This window comes from Tuber melanosporum (genome assembly GCF_000151645.1).
Source record: "Tuber melanosporum whole genome shotgun sequence assembly, scaffold_7, strain Mel28".
Taxonomy (NCBI): domain Eukaryota; kingdom Fungi; phylum Ascomycota; class Pezizomycetes; order Pezizales; family Tuberaceae; genus Tuber; species Tuber melanosporum.
Window position 1 is genome coordinate 1 of NW_003299117.1, and position 15,551 is coordinate 15,551.

The window sequence follows — 15,551 nt, forward strand, 5'->3', positions numbered from 1 at the left end:
TCGTCTTCTGGTATGGCTCAAAGATGGCCAGACATTTGAAAAGGGGTTAGTCTATTCTTTTTAGAGAGCTCACCGTGGTTCGAGATTTAGCGGAAAAGAGGAGAAAAGAAGCAAAAAAACAAAAAAGACTCGCCTTGCCGCAATCCGTCCCAGCGTGACAGCGAAAGAAGGGGTGGCTTTCTCGCCTAAGACGCCCATTCACTAACTTTTGGCGTTCTTAAGTACTTTAGCTTACTTCGCTACTTTCTTTCACTGTGTCTAGAGGCGTCGGTCACGGTAAAACAAAGTCCAATATTCCAACATCTAGTTAAATTGGGGAAACATCGCCGTCACCAAAACGACGTCGAATTCAGCCCCCAGTATCAGAGACGGGGCCCGCTCCAACATGGCAGCTCTCGTCCAGTCATTTCCAGCTCAACAGTCTTCCCCACCGGTCACTTTGATGCAGTCACGTCCTCAATCTTCCACGACTACTTTGCAAGCAGGAACTCCAAGCCAGTCCGCTCTCCCTGCCCAGCATCATCACTTGACTCCACGAAATATGGGAGGTTATCCGAACACAAATACTGGTAGCAACATTTCTGGTAGCAGTTATCGCTCTGGCTACTCGTCTGCGCCTGTGGCCCCCTATGCTTTCACAAGCACACCCGGGCTGTCAAATACAAAGTCAGCCTTGACCGGCCCTAAGATCAGTGAGAGAACATCATCTGCTGCCGCTGCCGGACACTTGGATTCACGAAATCGTTACCCCGCGTCAGATTCTGTATCGTCCTCTTCTTCAGCTTCTTCAGACCCGTCACTTCGAAACCAACAGGCTCAATCCATAGTCCGTTCGAAGGAGGAACACTCTGATGGTCGACCTAACCCGAGACCTGTTTCTACAATATCGACCAATCTGCCACTTCCACCGATATCGTCCCCAACTAACCGGCCCAGTCCCGACCGCTACCGTCGTGTCAATAATGGGCGAGCGAGTTCCCATACAGGGCAAATCGGGGGTGGGTCTGCTCAGCCAAGCGGGTCTGGGATGGCTGCAGTAGCTGCTATATATACGCAGCCTGGTAAGGCGAACAGCAATCCTTCGCTACCGCCGACAACTGGAAATGTGGGCGGAGTGGGAAAGGCACCTTTTATTGGGGATTACACTGGACAATTGAGGAGTCAATCCGTAGACGATATTCATACTTATCGAAGTCCGTCTGCTATTTCGAATTTACAACAGATGCATGATAGGCGGAGATCTGTTGGCCCTGATGCATTTAGTCCCGAAAGTTTCCAAAACTTTGTAAGGAATGAAATGTCATCCTTGTCTCAGACAACAAACGCACAGCTTTCTCGGCCAGGATCTGCCGCCAGTGGCTCTGCTAGCGGTTCTAACAGGTCACAACCTGGGGCTTCAGGCCGTAATTCTACCACCCAAAATACTCCCCGACCGGGTAATAGGAGAACCGGTAGTACAGATAGTTCTGCCTCGGGCAATTCCTCACGTCCAAGCTCTGTAATAACCCTCCCCCCTTTATGTCTCTTAACCTAATTCTGATGGGGCATTACAGAGTAAACGTAACTCTACTCATTCGACAACCTCCAGCCCTGGCCAGAGCTCGCCTAACTCCCCACACGAGATCAATCTTGCCCACGTTCCTCCACGTGGTTCCTCTACCGATCTAAACAAGCGAACCACAGCACCATCACCTCTGTCCAAACCAATGACTATGAGCTCAGATTCACCTTCTGCTTCGCAACTACCCGACAACCCAGCCAACCCCAATGCGGCTCCGCAATCTTCAGGAAATCTCAGGGCTGAACACCCTACTGTCTTCTCTGAGCCGCGTAAAGGAATGAAGAACCGGCTCAGACGTGCCTTTTCGTTCGGTAGCGCAGCAGAACTTCGTAAAGTCTCGGCTGTCAACAGTTTGAGGGGTGAAGAATTAGCCGATAAAGCGAGAACGCGGCAAGAGAAGTTCCGCGAAGAACAAGAGGCGGAGCAGGCAAGAATTGCGAAACGCCAGGAGGAAGCTGGGTTGGGCGAAGGCATTTACAACGGTCAGGGGAACTTTTTCACCGGGTCGACCGACAATATCTCAGTGTCATCGACAGCATCGTCAGCTTCGATTATGATTAGGAAAATGGGCAAGGGAATGAAGAAATCTACTCGTTCGCTTGTTGGGCTATTTAGGCCCAGATCAGTCGTTGGCGTCCCCGCTGCCAGTGGGCCTGTCACCTCCCAGCCCAGCACTGGTCAGGTGTCGATGGTCACTGTTGAAGCGGAGCGTGAGAGGGTTAATGTGAACGCCGATCCGCACGAACAGGTGGGCGGTGGGACCGGGTTTCCTAAGCTGGATAGAAATTCAATTGAGAGTGGGCAACACCGGACGCTGGATCCAAATGTCTGGGGCGCTAGTATTGCTGGTGATGATACAGCCCGCAAGAGTGTAGTTGGGACCGATAGGGATCGGGCCGATATTCTAGCTACTATACGGAGGGGAATCTTAAAACGTAGGCCAATTCGCCAAATGTGGAGTTTAATTGCTAATTAGTGGTAAAGGGTCCGGCTCTTCTTCTCCCGTAGCCAAGCCGGTCGATCTCAATGGTGCGGCTTTTGGTTCCTCGAACGCTGAGAACCAGCGGCCATCATCTAGTAAGCAAAGGTCGGATTCGCTCAAGATCGAAGGTGATGATTACTTCATGTCTTCACCTCGATTCCCAGCCGGTTCTTCCAACAGTGCCCCCACCTCGCCTGCTTCAATGTCGCGGTATAACGTCAGCTTTAGCCCACGGATTACGTTTCACGATACCTGGCCAAGCGGGGAGTACGATAGACGTGGAGAGATTGCCACATGTAATAGGTTGACTCCTATGCTGGCTCAACAGATCAAGGAGGAGTTGAATACATTCAAAATGGTGTGCATTGCTTGATGGTTATTTCGTGGGTGGAGAACGTGCTAACTGGCTATATAGGAGATGGATGTTCATGAGGAGTCCAAAGTTTATACGCATTTCTTCTAATGACCTGTGTGCAACGAGGCGTTTCAAAAGCTTTTTACTTTTTCTTAGGAGCTACATTTTTATACAGCGACTATACATCTTTTCCTAGAAGCTGAACGAGGTTATTTGCCATACGTTATTTTTACCTGTCAAAAGTTAGGCGAGATGGGGTTGTTGAGAAGGGAGACGATGAGTGGCACGTCCTTCCGGAAAGCTTTGCCTATCTCTGCTACCACTCCCAATGGACTGGAACTGGGTCTCCTTTATTTTATTTTACATACTTCCTTTAACTTTGTATCGGTTACATTTGCATCCTTTTCATTCATCCATTCCAGTGTCATCCCTTCGTATGTGGTTTGCTTTTCGCGTGGCATAGTGTTTTGGGCATTTTCTGTTATTTGCGCGTTGGTAATTTTTCTTTTTCTTTCCTTTTCTCTGGGTTTTCTTTGGAGTTTCGATCCGTCGACCGGGTAGAATATCCTTTTAATGATGCCTCAAGGTGTGAGATAGCGATGTTGTTCATCGATCGTGTTAGATGAGGTTGAAGTATGGAATGGCAGTGGCGTGCACGTGAGTTAGCGGGCGAAGGAGAGATTTTTCAGAGTTTTATATATCCTATCATGTCAGGTGGAGGCGCATTATTGGCGGTGCGGTGTCGGTCCCGTCTTCGTTTTTCAACTGTCTCAACTACATTTCCTAGTACTATTTTGCTCTTTTCCGTCGTATATCCTCTCCTTTCATAGTTCTCTTTCTGTATACTTGTGCAAAGTTCTAGTCCTGATTTGGTTTGATTTCTTTTTTTTCTTTTTCTTTTTCTTTCCTTCCTGTCTTAATTTCTTTCTGGCTGTTTACATCATTCGGCTCACAAATTTCCCCTAAAGATATCTCTTCTCTTCGTATGATAGGTGCTTTTCTTCCTCCTTTCTGTTACCACTTGTTCTTGGCATATCCTGGACTATTGCTAGCCCTGCTCCATTGGTATGCCTTGCTGGGTAGGGGAATAGGTTTCGCTAGCCCCATTGCCGTAGACCAAAGGGGGGAAGAGGGGTTAGGCTATTGCTAGATCGGGAATCCGCTTTATCTGCGCAAGGCAGTCTAGAGATTTTCGAAAAAACAAAAGGGGCGAGAGGGGGAGGGAAAGGGGGGAATATGAGGGAAGGGATTTCTTTACCGGTAGTGTTTTTTTTTTTTTTTTTTTGATTCTTCGCATGCTTTTTTGTGTTTTTTTTTCTTTCCCCCCTGCTCTTGTTCTTCGTGCGTAACGTTCGTTGGCATTTATTCCCAGCTCTGCTCTGCTTTGTTTTCCTTTCCTTTCCCGTTTCCTTTTCGGGGGTGCGCAATACCGGTATCTGTCCGATATATAGGAATTGGATGCGGCGATAACCCATTTAGTGTACCCAGTGCCATTTTATGTCTGGCGGATGGTCATAGTCTATCACTCGAAGGTATCATAAGTATGATGTATCGGAAATGGGTTAAAGGGACAGCCCATATTTCATCAACACCTCAATTTGGAAGAGTGAAATATTAACAGGAAAAAAAAAAACTCCCGAATCAGAACGCCATCCCCCCTTCCGGAACGATCAATCAATCAATTACAGAGCATAGCACTCCCCCTCTCCTCAATTCCCCTGACATCGGCCCACCTGCCCGCATCCTCCTCCCACTCGTCCCCCATATCATGAACCCTCACCCTCCTCACCCTCAGACAAAACTCCCCGCCCCCACCGGCAAAGCCGTAGCCACCATTACTCCCAACCTCCTTCTCCACGTCCACCCAATCCACAACCCACGCCCATCCCGCCCGCCTGAGCAGATAATTCTTCTCTCGCAGCACCCTCTCCAGCTGGGCCAACGCTTCGGCCGGTAACGACTTTAGCGCGAGCAAGCCCTTTGGCGTATCCAGGTTCTTGAAGTCGCGGCTATAGGCATGGTTACTTATTGGGAGCGTGGTCACTTGGAGGTGTGTCCAGCGCGGGGTGTTGTTGTTGATGGAGCGGTAGGAGTGTGGTGGTGGTGGCGGGGGGTGCGGTTGTTGGGAGTGGTGGTGTTGTGGGAGACGTTTGAAGATTAGGAGTTCGTACCAGCCCGGTGCCGGGCTTGGGCACGTGAGGTTGTTCTCGTTCTCGTCCAGGCCTGTGCCCGTGTCTACTGGTGTTTCCATTACGACGGTTGTTTTGTGGGTTGTTTTTGTGGAGGGTGGATGGATTTTTCTTCTTTCTTGTTATGTCATAGCCCTGTTGGGGTTTAAAGAGCAAGAGCAAGAGTGGGAGGTGGGGGGTGGGTATATATATAATATTATATACGTATTGTAAAATCGGCGCAATGCGTAATGGAAAATTCAAACTTGTGATAATAATGTAGTTTTGCGGAAGACCAGAGCTGTATCATAGGGGAACCATTCACTATGCTAATTTAACTAGAAAGCGTAGCAAGGGTAGGGGGATATGGTGGCGGAGGTGGGGTTGCGCCCGCGCGTTCTTTCTCGTCCGGCCTTATTAAGCGACCTTGACTCAGACGCACAAGGTTTACCCGTGACTGAAACCAACTCAATTCACAACCATGGCGGCACAAGTGTCATGCTCTGGAGTATGGTATGGTACTGTACTCGTACCAAGATCCGAATCCAGGGAATCGCAAGCCCGAGAGAGCGAACCATTTCTGCTTGGGGTGGAGTTACAGTACTGTACAGTATCGTGTCGTGTACTGTACAAGTGTAGCATAATCGTAATAACTTTAGAGTATTTCCTTTTTCAGATTAGTTTGCTCGGTTTTTCAGGCTACCTGGGGTTCTGTACTCGTACTGTACTCTACACACTTCCTAAGCATTTTTTGTCTTCCTTCAACTAGCTTACCCCGCAAGACACCTCCTTCCACCTCTTCCTCTTCTTCGTGTCATCGTACCTGCATCTTCGATAACATACCGGTATCATACCGCCAGGGAAGAAAAAAGAGAGGATCGCATTCCTTATCGGCAACTTATCCAAGAAGCACTTTTCTTCTCTTTCTCATTCATTCTGTGTCATACATGCGGTTTTCGATTTCGATGGAAAGAAGGGTTGCTCGTAGTGCATCGGTATCATACAACAAAAGTGCTGAGGGTATGGTAAGGTATAATAGTACGAGTACAGAGTTGGCTGGGCGATATGATGGCGAGCGGGGTCAGCGTATCGGTATGGGTGGGTATCATAGAGCTGAAGTATGTGTGTGTGTGGCTTGGGCGTCTTACTTTGCATTCTTCCCCGATTCGGGGGGGGGAGTCGTAGATGCCCTGGCGATCACTCTTCTTCAAATTGGGAGGAAAAGTTATAAAAAAATAAATAAAAAGTCGTCAAAGTAGGGTAACAACAGAAGTAGCTGTTACTTCTATCATACCGATCCTTGCTCGTCACCTGCTGGTTTTAGTCGTTGGAGACTTGTGTGTTGGTATGATACAAGTACTGTACAGTACTCGTAGCTGGAAGGGGCAAAAAGGGGGGTGAGATGTTGTGCGTTGCGCATGGCGCAGTTCAGCGCTTTCCGTGGCGGATCCGGGGAAGGTGGGAAAGCGTGGGGGCGGGAGGGGCTTAAATGTTTTTTGGGGATGAGTTTTTTTTTTTTTTTTTTTGGGGGGGGGAGGGTGTTGATTTATTGATTGTGGTTAAATTACTCTCTTCTCCCCTATGAATACCGGTATCATACATATTCTATAATTCTACTATGACATCCTGGATATATTCCAGCGGAAAGGCAAGGGAGTGCTTTCCACAAGTGCCGACACATTACTCCCCCTTTCCAAGTTGTTCTCCCACCCCATAAGTTGAGTCATAGTCACCAACTCACCGGAACAACCCCTCATCCCCGGACGAACTGGTTGCGGCTGCCTTCGGCGTTAAAAACTCATTTAAACTTTTTATTCTCATGTTTTATCCCTGTCGTGCCCTGTCTTACCCTTAGCCACCTTCCTTACCCCTCCTCCTCTCCTTCCTCCCCCACGTCTTCCTTTTCACCTGGTCCAAGACATTTTTCTCTCTCTATGATGCTTATTATATGATAGGATAAGATCGACGGCTGTCTAGCCTGGTATACCGATAGTACAGTACTCGTACAGTTAATTCGGTACTTTTAACTTGTATGAGGGTGGGTATCTGACGGGATTGGCTCAGCTGATGAGGTCGCGCGAGATCACGAGGGTACGCGTGTGTGGAGAATCATTTGAGCTTGTGGGGGAGGATGGAGGAAGCAACGGGCGGGGGAAGTGGGTATGCTTAGGAGACAACCCCCGAAAATAAAAAATATACTCGAGTAGTACCGGTAGTGCGATTCCCCCCCACGAGGGGACCGGACTTGTGTCGGTAGGGGGTAATCTTGACATCCCTTTTTTTCTCTTGTATCCCCTGGGACTGGTATATTTCTTCTATCATAGACAAGTCCTTGAAAAGGAGGCATAATAATGCAACTGAAGAAGGACGTGTGTACAGTACCTTAAAAGTCTTGTGTATTCCGCGATGGTTGGAAGGTATATGCGACGAGAGGTAGAATGGCTGGTTTGGAGAAGTCCAACAAAGTGCTGAGGTGTGACGGTACAAGTACGAGTACAGACGGTGGCTGTGAGGAAGGGAGAGAAGAGTTTGACTCTGAAATCTAAAAATATAATAATAGGATGGGTATGATAGTTGAATTTTCTTTTCTTTTTTGGCCATATGTCTGATATGGGTTCCTAGCGCACCGGAATGATTGGACCTCACGGTAGGACGTCCAGAATTCTCTCCTTTGGATAAACTGGTAGAGGTCACTCCGGGAAAAAAAGAAACTGGCTCCTAGCCCTCCGCTCGGACAAATAAGATGGAAAGATAAAACCGGTCTTACTGGGAGAGGCAACTCCCACATCCTAAATATCATAACTCGAGGTTCAATCATTCCGGTCCCTTCTCCGTATGGACGTTATGGAAACCCTTTGTCAGAAAGGGAGCCGAGCGAAATAGGGATTTCCACTCGATTACAGGGCCCGGACTTTTTTCTTTCGCGGATCGGGAATGCCACTCGCGGCGATAGCTCCCGCTGGTAGAGCATTCTCGAAGAGGAAGGGTCTTTGAAACGTCGATGAGAAGCTTCCTCTGTTCTTTGAATCGCCTTTCTTGTCTTTTTCTTTCCGAATTTCAGTTTCGAGTAAAAGGTAACTATTGGATCTTATTTAGTACGTACTTGTGGGCTTGCTAGTTCTTCTCCCCCCCCCCCTTAATTTCATCAGATTGGGTTCTGCCCCCCCCCGATTACTAGTTACTGTTCTGGGCTATCACTCGATAGGGATTTGTACGAATTCTTCGGGTATGGTGATATCACGAGCCTATCGGGTTCACTCCTTCGGCCACGGTATGTACGGGGGGGGGAAGGCCGGGATGGATGGATATTATCATATATTTAGGTGCCTATTGTGTTTGGGGATCGAGGAGGGGAAAATGCGAAAATACTCTGCTCGTGTGAGGCTTCCAGAAGGAGTTGGCCCCTGGCTATCATGGAACAGTTGAAGGTGGGTGGCGTGAACGAGATTGTCATGGTGAATCACTCGTTTTTTTAGCTTGTGGCTCGGCTTCTATGAGGTGTTGGCACGTATGATAACTTGACGCCCAACTTGAAAGTTCGGACGCAAAGCCCTGAGCGGGGATTTTTATCGTAAACCATGGGCATTGCCTATTCATGTATGGTGTACATACCACGGTAATTTGTGGCATGCCGAACATAGCATCACATTTTGAAACCGGCATTGATACGATACGTGTTGAAGACTGTGCGTATTATACCTGCCAGTAGGATAAGTATTCGTTCTCACAAGTGATATCATACTAATGTGAAATACCTTGCCGGCTTAGTGGCCGAGTTCTCAGGAACCAGTTGGTCCCCTGCGCAGTTAGCAGGAGTTCAGGAGCTCAATTCCCCACGGCACGGGATATTCTTGGGTGAACCATCATGCGGGGCAGGAGGATTGGGAAATCCTGCCTCATGGGAACCGGGAGAATGAGGGGCCCTTGGCCTTCCTCGATAAAGCTATGGTGAAAATTGGACCGGCTGCGAGGTGGTAATAGAATTCGACTCTAGACTATACCCCTAATCATAGGAGTGAGGTCCAGGATCAGCAGGGCAGCGGAGGGAAAAAAGGCAAAGGGAGGAATCTTTAGTCAGGAGAAAGAAATCGCTTTCCCTCCAGTTCTTGCTTCTGCCGTCACGTCTCCGGGTAATACATCTCATACCCCTCAGCTCGTTCGGAGCATTCGAGTGTGGTAAGGTGTTTTGGTAATGGATGGGAATGGAGAATAAATAAATAAATAATAATTATTATGATACGCCCCGAGATTCTACCTGGGTATTCCAGGCAAGAACCTATAGTGGCATCCGCTCAACCCCACTTGATCCTGCGATCTTCAAGAAAAATCTTCCTGCGGCCCAGGGCGGTGCGGGCAGCAAAAGCCAGCGTCAGTCGGGAAAATTGCCGACTTGTGAAAGAGACGAACGTGAGGGCATGCTGGCTTATTCGGAGGTTCCGGGTTGTCCAAAGTTGCTGGTGGGTTTAAGAGTAACGCTGCGGGTTCCCATCACCGAGGGAGCACGGGGGCGAAAACCGCAATTATTCTGTAGGTATGGGTGCGTGTATGAAGCCCTTTGATCAAACAGCCTATGCTTGTGCTGTACCAGTGCTACTGAGGAACTCGAAGCGGAAAGTCAATTGTTGATGGCCTGCCTTCTGGAAGTCGGGAGTAGGGAGTTAAAGTTACTCGTGGTGTTCAACATTAATTTTATTTGTTTCTCACAAGTGTGGTATGATAGAACCTATATACAAGGAAAGGTTTAAAAAAGGGGAAATTTTTCGCAGTGGCGACACCTCTAGTGTCCTCCTGCTGCTGTCCCATCTCGGATGAGAATCTAAGCAAATCCAGCGCAAGCATTCCAACTATACGCATCGAGAGGATTTCTAGGGATGACACCGGCTTCAACGCCCTGCTTATATCCCCACCTCCAATCGTTCCTTCCGCCAATCCAGTCGATCTTCCAGGTCCAGTAAACCCAGCCGTCGATCTTCTCGTAGCTGAGGAATTGCGCAGCCCACCACTTCCTGTACCACTCGACCGCATCCGGCCTGTCAAGGGCGAACTCCGAATTCCATTCCGCGTTGTCGGCAACGCTCACACTCCACTCCCCGGTGATGACGGGCCAATTCCCGCTGCGGGAATCGGTACACGAGTGGCGCATATATCCGTCCCGCGATACGGTGACACCAGGGGTCCACTTGACGTAGTGGTGGTCATCATAGAAGGCATTGGTGAGGTCGGGAATGTTGGCGTTGGGGTTGCCGGATCCCCACTTCTCGTTCATCATTTGGATGTGCAACTTCCTTGCCGCCGGGACGCCGAGCCTGCTCTCGACGGCGCGGATGCGCGAGAAGGCGGTTGGGTAGTACTGTTGGATCATGCTTCCCTGGGTGTTCCCGTCCTGGAGGGGCTCGTTGACCAGCTGGATTGTGCCGGCGTTGGCAAAGTTTTCGTTCGTGTGGATGATGTTGGTCATCCATTCGAGCCACCTGTATGCTCGCTCGTATTGCCAGTCGACGTAGAAGCCGGCGTTGGGGGAATTCTGGCCGGTAAAGGGCTGGTACTTCTGCTGAGCGCCCGGCGCGCCGTGCAGGTCGATGATGATGTAGAGCCCAGAATCCTTTGCCCACTTGCAGACTTCCTCGAGGTACTGGAAGGCGCCCTGGGGAAAGTGCTCGCTGTCCGCGTAAACCAGGTCCTCGTAGATCCAGTATCCCAGCGGGATACGGATGGTGTTGAGGTTCAGACTCTTGATCTCGGTGATGTCGGCTTGGGTGATCCAGCGGTTCCAATGGGCTTGGAAGGCGGTGTTGGCTGCTGATTGACCGAGCTTGAGTACGCAGTCAAATTCGCTGGGTTGGCCCCCACAGCCCATGGCATTCCATTCGTCTTGCATCATCCATGGCTCGACCACGAAGAGGCCGCCAAGGTTAACTCCACGGATTTTGCCTTCTGGAAGCCATGCTGAGACAAGATTTGGGATGGCCAGGAGGGAGCCAAGGAGAAGGGGCGGGAACTTCATCCTGCTAAGTTTTATTTTTCAGTAAGCTGAGAGCAATGATGGCCCGAGAGATGCCCGGAGAGCATGGAAAGGAGGAGAAAGACATACTCGAGTAGATATCGTCTAAAAAGCTAGACAGTCACTAAGAATCGTGGGGGGGGGGAGACCAAAAGAGTGTGGTGAAAAACCAATGCGGTGAGGTGAGCCTGGAAAGAACCGGGGGATTTCGAGATCGTTTTGTACAATTGAGGCCGATCAGGGCAGCTTCGTAACGCAGGGGAGTTTATGCGTGTAACACCTCATAGGTTCCTCCCATTTCTCCTGAAGGCCGGTAGCTTTCTGATCTAGGAATATTACTGTATTAAAATGATCAGGGCGGTACTGGACATGCTTGGATGTTGTAGAGCTGGGAATGCTTGTAGCCTTAAACAGAATGAAGAGTAATACGGTACCTGTAGGAAACTGCGAAAAGAATAGAAAAAAAAAGGCATAATCAGCTGGGTTTGTTATGATTATATATATCCATTAGCCAAACCCCCTAGGGTTTGGCTAATGGATATATATAATCATGCAATAAAGTACCGGGGCGCTAGAGCTTGCAGCTGACTGTATTGATACCGGTAGACAACAATGGAATTAAATTACCGGTACCGTACTCAAGATCACATCCAGCGCAACAGCGAACTCAGATAATTTAATAGCTAGGACTACCGGTATTTATGCGAGCACAATCAGCATCACAAACGCTAAATCCCATCCATTTGACAATTGTTCCCCCCACCCCCCGCAAACGTGTAGGGCGGTACTTGTAACTGACCTCCGAGGGGTTGATTGGGCGCACTGTGCCCGTGAATGGGCTCGAGAAGCTCTAGGCGGGGCGCATCAGGTTAGCGAAAGAGGGCACGTGAGGGGTATAAAATTAAATAAGAGATGCACTAACGGCTTTCGGACATTAGAAAGGCACCAGTACTGTACTTGTGGTTGTATCGTACCTAGTACAAGTAACTACCTGTATACTCCCATGTCAAAGTATTGTGCATAGATAAGATAAATACAGGTACAGCTCCTGCAAATATGGAAAATTTGCTATTTCTATTAAATGATAAGATGATTCTTGTGAAAACAAATTTCTATAAAATTTCTGCTTGTCTTTACAATCTTTTATTACATAGAAATGAGCTAGTTAATTACCCATGTTTGGGCACTTTCCGGTGGGGTTTTAGAGAGTGGGACAGTACTTTTGGGAGGTGATTTTAGTAAAGGGCGGGCCAAGTCAAGGTTTACTAGTACGGTATCATATATTGCACCTTCGATCACCTGGCCAGTGGCCAAGAGCGCTGGAAGCCGAGGATCCACAACTAGGACTCGATAAATTTACTCCAATTGGTGAGTGAATTGGTGAGTGAATCCCGCAATTATATATATATATATTTTTATTGAACGGCTATGATAGCATTTGTGTTCTTCCCTGGTGATAAAAAACAGCTCGAGGGGCTTCTCGACGAACTCTAAAATTTAGCATAGTACTCGGGTATGGAAGTAAAAATCGAGGACGGAAAGAACTGTGATATGGCTGGGAAGTACCAAGCTGGCCAGAATAACAGAAAAGATTGGCATAGTCCATTGGAGAAGAACCTGGACTAAAGCTTGGCAGACATAACATGATGCTGGTATTGATATCTGTATGATGCTAGAATGACAAAACCAGTGTTAGGCAGAGACAACCTGTATAGACTCAGAGTTGTCTAAGCCAATTGAGATTTGTTTCTGTAGATAGAGATTGTTTAGGAAGGCTCAAGAAGTGCTTGTTTCATTTATGACTACTAAGAGCAAGGTAAAGAAGGTAAAGTAGTATAGAATCATAAGAACAATATTATATTGTTAAGGTCTCTCAGGCTTCTCTGTTACTTGATAATGTCTAAAAGCTTGGAAGGCACTTTAATATTTATATTCTACATCTAAGTGTTTGCGGACTTCATCTATCTCTCATATAAATTATGTATCTCTTGTTAGGTGGAGACAATCTGATAGACTTCAGAATTGTCTAGGCCAATCAAGATTTGTTTCTGTAGACGGAGATTGTCTAGAAAGGCTCGAGTTCACTCGTTTCATTTATGACTACTAAGAGAGAAGTAAATTTGATAACGTATGATAGAATTGTAAAACAATATTATATTGTTAAGATCTCTTCTCTATTGCTTGATAATGTCTAAAGCTTGGGAGGCACTTTGATATTTATATTCCATATCTGAGTGTTCGCAGACTACATCTATTTATCAGACAACAATGTATCTTTCTGATTATAAGTTGCAATGTTGGGTATTCTTGAAAGGTGAGAACACCTGGAGACCTTGAAGATTACCACACCCTTTTTGGCAATTACAATATAACTAACTTGGAACCATACTGTTCCCAATAGTAGTTATCCAATCCTTAAAGTCTTTAGACTTGTGGCCTAGTTCTTAAGTTGAACTGAGTTGGCTTCAATTGTCTCCGTCGTTGATGAAATGATCAGTTTCATCTGTGGGTTGCATCTGTGAAAGTAGTTATAATCACAACCATTTTTCAGGTTGTCTGACTTTAAACCTCCATAACTCCTTACACAACCAATAGATGTTTTTCAGAGAACGTCCTACTAATTTGCAGAAAGCTATTACACTGGATTGAAAAATATTCCCTCAGTCAGCAACCCTTGGTTGCTCTAGATAACAGGGTTTCGATAACTGTTGACATCTTGGAAGTTATTCTCGTAACTACAATGTGTTCTGAAACCTAGTTGCAACACTCCGTGAAGTTCAATGGCCTCTATGGTAGTGTTCCTTGGAGTTCTAGACTCTTTCAGATGTTGTAGGATTGATGTAAATGTATTGGTCTCTTGCTGAGATCCTTTACTATTCAATACCATCTCTTTGTGTGAAAAGGTCCCGTTAACTATGGCCCATACCAAAAGTATCACATCGTTGAAGCCTTGTAACTTTCTGAGTAGATGACGGACTTACTCTGTTCCACTTCTCAGACTAAGCTGAAGGTTTCCTCCCATATACCCTGCAAACAGGATCCAGTCAGATGGATAGTAGTAACGTATATGGGGTTATTATAACACCTTCAATTCTGTAGTATTATAGTCACAGGACGAAACTGAGATTGATATGTACGATGACATGTGGGCCCCATCAGGGGGCCAGAGGGGGGTGTTGGAGACCAGAGATTCTAATCTTGAGTGGGATTATCCTACTTATGGTAACTCCTAGGTATCGGATCCTGATATTCCTAACACCTCTCTAACTGTTACTTGCAATATTGGGTATTCTTCAAAGATGTGAACGCCGGGAGACGCTGAAAACCATCACACTCTCTTTGGTAATTACTATTGTGTTAAATGGAAAACTGTATTGTTTCCAATAGTAATTATCCGATCTTCAGAGTTCTTAGACTCATAATCTAGTTCTTAAGTTAAACTTGAGTTAGCCCTAATAGTCTCTCCTATTGATGAAATGATCAGTTTCATTCATAGTTTTTTGTATCTGTGGGAGTAGTTATAAATATACCCCTCTTAGATCACCGACTTCAAACTCTATAACTTCTGATCCAACCGACAGATATCCTCTAGATGACTTTCTATTAATCTGGAGAAAGCCATTCTACCAGATTGGTAGATAATCCCTTGGTTGGCAACTCCTGGTTGTTTTAGGTAACAGGATTTTAGCTGCTATTTAGTATTGGGGATAATTCCTGCAATTATGACGTATCGCTGTACCTAGTTGTAATACTTTATGAAGTTCATTAGCTTCTTTGATAGTGTCCCTTGGAGTTCTAGACTCTTCTAATTATTGTAGGGTAGATGAGAATGTGTTGGCTCTTTGTAGAAATCCTCTAACATTTAATATCATATCTTTGTATGAAAACATATCGCTACTTACAGCCTATTTCAAAAATGTTCTATTATTGAAGCCTGGTAACATTCTAAGTAATTGACGGATTTACTCTGTTCCCCTTCTCAGACCTAGCCGAAGGTCTCCTCTCACATATCCTGTGAACAGGATCCGGTTCGACAGATGGTAGTGATGAATACACCCGCATTCGCAAAGTTCTCATACCCTGATTGCTACCAATACCCAGCTTGGCAATAACAAATATACTATTATGTAGTAATACATTATAGAGTATCTAGAATGAAATTATCTACTATTTAGTATGCTCACCATTTGCTGAAATCACGGCTACCACCCACTCAGGCAGACTATCAATTAGTCTATTAAGAGTAATTTAATTAATTGCCTCCCATTCCTCCTATATTGCTACCCGAAGCTCATTTTCAGTATGTGGTCACTATTAGAGTGTTCTAAATCGCTTTCAGAGACAGCTTTTTAATAGGTGCTAGACAGTTTTGATCGGATTTAGATCTGGTGAATTAGTAGGTAGGAGTATCCTTTACTTACTATATGCCCCACCTATAGCACGATTCTCATCTCCTTTGTGATACCCAGTATTGTCTTTACTGA

The 15,551-nt window shown here is 46.6% G+C and overlaps 3 protein-coding genes; 1 reads left to right on the forward strand and 2 right to left on the reverse strand.

The window, feature by feature from the left end:
• Positions 1–385: 385 nt before the first annotated feature.
• Positions 386–3,420, forward strand: GSTUM_00010322001 (uncharacterized protein; the record flags this gene model as incomplete). XM_002841212.2 has 4 exons in its annotated part: positions 386–1,498; positions 1,554–2,496; positions 2,546–2,901; positions 2,959–3,420. 4 exons carry the CDS (start codon positions 386–388, stop codon positions 3,004–3,006), a joined length of 2,460 nt encoding a protein of 819 aa, XP_002841258.1. The 3' UTR covers positions 3,007–3,420.
• Positions 3,421–4,462: 1,042 nt separating this feature from the next.
• On the reverse strand, positions 4,463–5,321 carry GSTUM_00010323001 (uncharacterized protein). XM_002841213.2 has 1 exon: positions 4,463–5,321. The coding sequence occupies exon 1, from the start codon at positions 5,147–5,149 to the stop codon at positions 4,577–4,579; it is 573 nt and encodes a 190-aa protein (XP_002841259.1). The 5' UTR covers positions 5,150–5,321; the 3' UTR covers positions 4,463–4,576.
• A 4,425-nt stretch (positions 5,322–9,746) lies between these two features.
• GSTUM_00010324001 (uncharacterized protein) lies at positions 9,747–11,070 on the reverse strand (the record flags this gene model as incomplete). XM_002841214.2 has 1 exon in its annotated part: positions 9,747–11,070. The coding sequence occupies one exon, from the start codon at positions 11,068–11,070 to the stop codon at positions 9,883–9,885; it is 1,188 nt and encodes a 395-aa protein (XP_002841260.1). The 3' UTR covers positions 9,747–9,882.
• Positions 11,071–15,551: the final 4,481 nt, after the last annotated feature.

Coding starts and splice junctions, on each gene's coding strand:
- GSTUM_00010323001 (XM_002841213.2), bottom strand. CDS start 5,149: ATGGAAACACCAGTAGACACGGGCACAGGCCTGGACGAGAACGAGAAC.